General features: G+C 63.1%; 1 protein-coding gene across 2 annotated transcripts in view; it reads right to left on the bottom strand.

Moving 5' to 3' along the window:
* Positions 1–995: 995 nt before the first annotated feature.
* The window catches only part of DAP (death associated protein), a 31,133-nt gene continuing 26,128 nt past the window's right edge, over positions 996–6,000 (bottom strand). For both annotated transcript variants that reach the window (XM_037529451.2, XM_037529450.2), the window contains exons 3-4: positions 1,637–1,679; positions 996–1,154 (exon numbers count right to left, since the gene is read on the bottom strand). In XM_037529451.2, the coding sequence (XP_037385348.1) occupies positions 1,041–1,154; positions 1,637–1,679 (157 nt within the window). In that variant the 3' untranslated portion in view covers positions 996–1,040. The remainder of the gene's footprint in view (positions 1,155–1,636; positions 1,680–6,000) is intronic.

Here is a 6,000-nt window from a genome sequence, read left to right as displayed (position 1 = left end):
CTAAGAGCAGCGCTCTGGGGGCTGCACATCTGAGAGCTTTGGCTTCTCAGAAGACAGGGCGCCCCGGCCTGAGCCAGCGAGCAGCCCCGGGGCCCGGCAGGAGCCTCAGAGGGCACAGGCCCGTCGGGCCCAGGCAGACGTGGGCCAACTCTGGACGGTGGCGACGGGCAGGCGGGTTTTCCTAGCTGACATGGAATGTGGGGTTCGACCTCTCCCTGGGGGACGGGGCAGGCGCTCCAGGCAGTCGCGTCTCGCGGTCAGTTCTGGAGTTAGCTGGGTCTACTCCTGCGCCCGGCCCGCGATCACCCCGGAACTCGAGGGCAGCTCGGGGGTGACGGCTGGGAACGCAGGTGTCTGGGCTCCCCTGGCGGGGCCGCTAGGTCTTACCACAGTGCTGGACGCGGGACCCGCCCGGGAGCTCATTCTGGAAGGGCGCCCCCTGGACCAACGGTCTGGTCCTCATTGTGCAGCAGTTGGCTCTGAGTCCAAGGGCCATCTCGGGTCTGGGGCTGCCTTCGACTTTCCTGGGGCAGCTGAGCTCGGCCAGGTCCCACCAGGAGCAGAACTAAAGTGAAGTCCTCGCTGCTCCGCCTTCCCGAAACCCACCCCACCCCACCGCCAGCACCCTCACCCCACTCCCCCCGGTGTGCAGAGGCGCGACTCTCCTGTTACTAAGGTGAGAGACGACAGACGACAGCGCTTTCCCCGAACCTTGATCCGGTCCCCGACCGCAGCCTCTCGTCCAGGCCACGCGGCAGGCGCTGGGCGAGCGCGGAAATAACCAAGGCTGCACTGGGCGGACTGCACTTTACTCAGCTCTGGCAGATCGGATGGCACTTGCGGGACCCCGGGGCCTCAAAGGCGCCGGCCAGGGCTCCCTGGAGACCAGGTGCGGGCCCGCCCGCGGCTAGCCCGGGACGGGGTGCGAGGCACGGGGGGGGGGGGGGGGGGGGGGGGGGGGGGAGGGCTGGGGCTGGCTGGAGTCCCGGGGAGACGCCAGTCCTGGTCGGGAACTAGCTGTGCCGGCGGGGCCGCCCCCATCACTTGCGAGGCTGCTGGATGTGCTGGGTCCTGGGGGCGGGGTGCTTGTCCATGGAGGCGTGGGGCTTCTGGTGGGCCACCTGGGCGGCCGCCGGCGGGAAGTCCTTGTCGCCCTGCGGAGCATGGGAGGGGGTCAGGGGCGCGGGTCAGCCCCAGGCAGCCTCCCTCCCTCCTCCTGGGCTGGGTCCCGGGTGGGGGTGGCATGGAAGGCCGCAGGCAAACGCCTCGGGCTGTGGGGTCCCCGAGGCACCCAGGCCAACATTCCCCGCGGAGGTCTCCGTCCCCGGCCCTGACCCCGGGTCTCGGCCGCTCCTCGGGCTCACAGGCCCTGGAGGCTGCCCTGTTGGAACCGCGCTGTGATCCGGCCCGGGCGGGTCATTCGCCGGCTACGGCTGAGCTGACAGAGGGGCCGGAGAGGCAAGGGGCGGCGGCTCTGCCCTGGGCGCCCTCATCTCCCAAGGACAGAGCCCGCCCGGCCCAGCCAGGCTGCCCCATATGCCTCTGGCCCCAGATGGACGACTGGGCTGATGAATGGGGGGCGTCAGGAGGCGAGGCTGGGGGTGATGGAGGGCGGAGAGGGGACAGGCAGGCTTACCCGGGCGATGACGCCGGAGATGAACACCGTGGGCTTCGGAGGGCTGGAAGACAAGAGGAAAGGGGCTCAGCGGGATGCGCTCAGAGGGGAATTCTGAGCAGCTGGGTGGGGGGGTGCAGGGGCTCAGGAGGGGAAGCGCAGGCAAACCTCTTCTGGATGAGCCACGATGTCAGAACGACCCCCTTGCCGGGACCTGGGGCTCCTCCTCCCTGCAGGTGAGCACAGGTGACGGGCCAGCGGGCAGGGAGCCCGGCAAGGGAGGGCGAGCCGCCGAGGGCACTTTGCTTCTTGGTTAATCCTCGAGTTGCAACCACGGGCAAGCTCGGGGCTTTGGTGTCGAGATCAAGATGAGGGGCGCACCAGCCTCCAAGCAAGGAGCTTCCGGGGGCTTCTACAGGGGACCCCCAAAACCCGTGCCGTGCTCCCGGGCCCCAGTGGACCCGTGTGTTACGTCTTATATTGGTAAAAGACTCTTAATTCCATTCAAGCAGTGAGAGCGCTTTCGCGACACCTTGAGATGTGGCAGCTTAGACAAAAAGTTGCTAACGAGAAGGCCGGGCGAGGCGTCTGCAAAGCTGTGTTTGCAGAAACACCCTCATTTTGCATTCCATGAGGGTTCCGTGCAGAGCATAACCCACATTGCCCGGATTGCATAAACGGTGTCTGCACGGCTTGCTCCCTTGGCTCGCTACACCCCGACTCAGGGAAAGAAACTTCATTTTACCAAAATTTCAAGTTATGGTATTTTAAAGTGGCATCTCAGATTCACTTAAAAGGAATTTAGGGGACCCAGTGACTGCATTTCCCAAAGTAAGCCTACCTTAAGTATTTAAAAAGTGCGATGCACCCCTTTTTGTGACTTACACCCAGAACTGGCCTGGAAGTAGAAGTGCCGGGTTAGGGAAATGCCTTGTTTACTACATTTAGCCCATTAGACCCAGGTGGGCCTGCGCGCCTGTCTCCAGGCCCTGCCAATCGTACGCACATTGCGTCAGTTTTTAGCTCTTTAATAGGTATCAGGAAAGCCCCTAGGTTGGGGGCCTCCCCAGTGGCGCAGGGGCCTAAGCACCAGAGCGATCACTGCTCACCGCCCACGGCCCGAGCTCGAGCCCCGGCTAGGGAGCCCCGCAGCAGACCCGGGCCCCACCCAGATACGGTGCAGCAGACCTCGCCCGCGGGCACCCGCTTGGCCTTTTCCGGGCGGGGGCCCACCCGCCCCGCCCCCAGGCATGAGGGGAGATGGACCGGACCAGAGGCAAGAGCAGGGGCAGATGGACCACCCGGACCCGAGGGAAGATGAGAAGGGGGGAGCCCCGCCCAGACCCGGCGCAGCAGGCACCCGGACCAGGCAGAGGGGGCCCGTGGCAGAGGGGGCACGGACCGGACCGGAGGCAAGAGCAGGGAAGATGAGATGAGATGCAGGCAAGAGCGGGGAAGATGAGATGCGAGACGGACCGGAGCAGGGGCGAGGAAGGAGAGGGACCCGGCGCTCAATGGACACCAAGGGGCAAGAAAGAGAAACCCCGCCCAGAGCGCCCAGACAGCAATCATTGAAACGCACATCAATGTAGCTTATTTACTTGACACACACCACGGCCGCTCACATGGAACCAGCAGAATCACCAAGCGGGCCGGTGCACGCCCTCCCGTGCCCTAAGCCTTCATCGGCGACCGCGAGCGCCGGCCCCGGCAGGAGCAGGGGCAGGTGGACCTATAAACGGGGACCGGTGCAGACCAGAGGGCACATGGCGGCTACTTCATGGAGGGGAGTTGGCACAGACCCCCAGATTGAAGGTTTAAGCAGATGCACGTGTGTGCACACTCGTGGGCGAGCATGTGGTGAGGACATGCGCAGGCTGCAGCGCGGAGCCGCAGGAAGAGGTATGATTTAACTTTTAGCACCGAGTAACAGGTCGGGGCCCCCTTCACCATGACGGAGGTGGGCGATTTGGGGTACAGGCCTGGGGAGAATGGTCTTTTGCTGATGGGGCTGGCAGGTGATCAAGAAACAGGTTCTGCTGCCTTAGTTTGCCTGGACCCCTTGTTGGGTTTTATGGGGCTTATGGGAAAACCATTCCCCCCTGGGGTGATTCTAAACACATTTCCGAGCAAGCATGAAAACTAAATCCTTCTCTTGCCATTTCAGTTCTTGAAAGATCTTTCTGGTGGTACTTTATTTGGGTTGCTCATTTTTTAGACACTACAGTAATCATCCCGTGGCCGCTGGCCAGAGGAAGCACCAGGCACCTCGCCACCTCATTCCCCAAGGCAGGAGTGGGGGTTCCTCTTCCGCCCGGGCGCAGGGCCCAGGGCGCCCCCACTAGATGGCGCTGCCGGTCCTTGCAGCGAGTGGTCAGGCTCAGGGGCCGCTACCCAGAGCCATCGCCGTGGCCACAGGCTCCTGGCACCTCGGACAGGTGTGACCCTGCTCCCTGGGGCATCACGGGTCTGATTCCAGGCGCACACAACACAACTGCTTCAACCAAAGCAATCGGAACCCATTCTTTCTAGACATGGCAAGGAGTTTTTTTTTAATAAGGGCAGAGCCCAGGTCAGCTCCTGCTCCGCTGGCTGTGGAATAAGCACCTGCCTTCCGATGAGAAGTTAACAAGCTGCAGTGTCGCCTGCTGACCTGCTGACCAGTGCTGGGACTTCAGGATCCTCGCTGCCCACTCTTGCCTCTGTCCCAGAGACAGGGGGGCCGGGTTTCTATGGAGATGCTCTTCCTTGGGGCGTCTGGATTTCTCTCTAGCTGGCATCTGCCCACAGAGACTTACAGTCACCGCGCCCCCACTGCTTAGAGACGACACCCAGGTGGGGTGGGGACAGGTGCTCAAAGGACAGCTGCTGCTTGTGAGGGGCGCTGGGGTCTTGATGTCCCCCCGGGCACATATTTGCAGCTCTAGACTCCTGCATAGGAGGGTCTCACCCTGCAACCTTAGGCTTTTCCCTCCTCCCTCCTCTGCATGCAGGAAGACAAGTACAGTGAGCATCTAATTACTAGTCTCTCGGATTGAAAGCTGCTGTGCAAACGTCCCGGGAGCAGTGACACAGCCTACTGGGGCAGCCCTCGGGCCCACCATGGTGGGTGCTGTGCCCCCAACAGAAATGACATCGGGGTTCTCTGCTAGAGCAGCCCAGCTGTGCGTCCCGACGTGTGTGCGGTGAGGCTTGAGGCACCTGCAGGGTTTGCTGCTGTCCCACAGAGCTCGGGGAGACTCAGCAGCGTGGAGGGCGGCAGCCGGACACAGCGCGGGCTAAAGTCAAGTACACATAATGATCAAAGCCACTGGGGCCACCTGACCCCTCTAAACTCACGGCAAGGCCAGGCAGACACTGTCCTCGGTGGTCTCAGTATCTGCAGACTCAGCTGCTGCCTGGTGGAAGATGCCCCCCGGTCACACGCTTTTCCCAGAATTAAAAAGAGGCTCAGAGTCAAGTATGCGGACGATGACCCCACCACCATACTGCCCACCTTTTTAAAGCAGCTACTGAGTTCGGACGAGCGCCCAGCCTCACCCGCGTGCTGGGAGCAAGCCCTCAGAGTATCCTGAGAGGGGGACAGGAAGGCCGCGGGGCAGACCAGTGTCCACGGGCCTCGTTGTGGGTCAGGCGCCGAGTCCCGTGACCGTCTGTGCCGCCTGACGTCCAGCTCAGGGGCTGTCCGGGGCCCTCAGGTTTACTTGCTGATTCATCATCTCGTTTACCTGCTCAGCGGCTTGCGTCCCCTGTAGGCAGCCCCCTCCGTGTCTGAGGCGTCTGCTGTACCCTCTTTCCTGCCTGATGGCAGCTGCAGGGACAGGATGTCGCCCGCCTCATCATCTCTTCCTCCTCCACCAGCAACCCCTGGACTCTGTGAGGGAGGTGGGGCGAGGGCCCCTCGACCTCCTCACCAGGCCACGGGACACGCTGGTGAGGGTCAGCAGAAGCTGTGAAGGGAGGCAGGCCGTCAGGTGTTCTAGACACAGGGCTGTCCTGCGCCAGCGTGGCCGGTGTCCATGGCAACCTCACGACAAGCATGTGCCTAGTGCCAGCTGCGGGCTGGGGCTGGAGACCCAGAGCAGCCAACATAGGTGGCTGGACCCTGTGCACCCCACTGCCTGAGCTGGGCTCCTGGCTTTCACCTACTTGCATACGTGCCAGGGCACCTGTCCCCTGGGTCACCTGCCAAAGGTAGGACAACCCTATAGTGTGCATTTTGTTCTGGCTGGCACACAGGCGGCCCTGAGGGGGCCACGGAGAGGATGGTCCAGAGGGTCCACGCCACGTGGCCCTGCCCTGGGGCCGCACGCCCAGAGCCTGCACTGTTCCACGTGGTGCCGGGTGATGCCCCATATCGGACTGTCACCTGGGGAGCCAGCACA

Source organism: Talpa occidentalis, unplaced genomic scaffold, assembly GCF_014898055.3.
Source record: "Talpa occidentalis isolate TD23 unplaced genomic scaffold, MPIMG_talOcc4v2.1 talOcc4.6, whole genome shotgun sequence".
NCBI lineage: Eukaryota > Metazoa > Chordata > Mammalia > Eulipotyphla > Talpidae > Talpa > Talpa occidentalis.
Note: the sequence above shows the minus strand (reverse complement) of the source record. Positions and strands in the feature narration are given on the sequence as shown.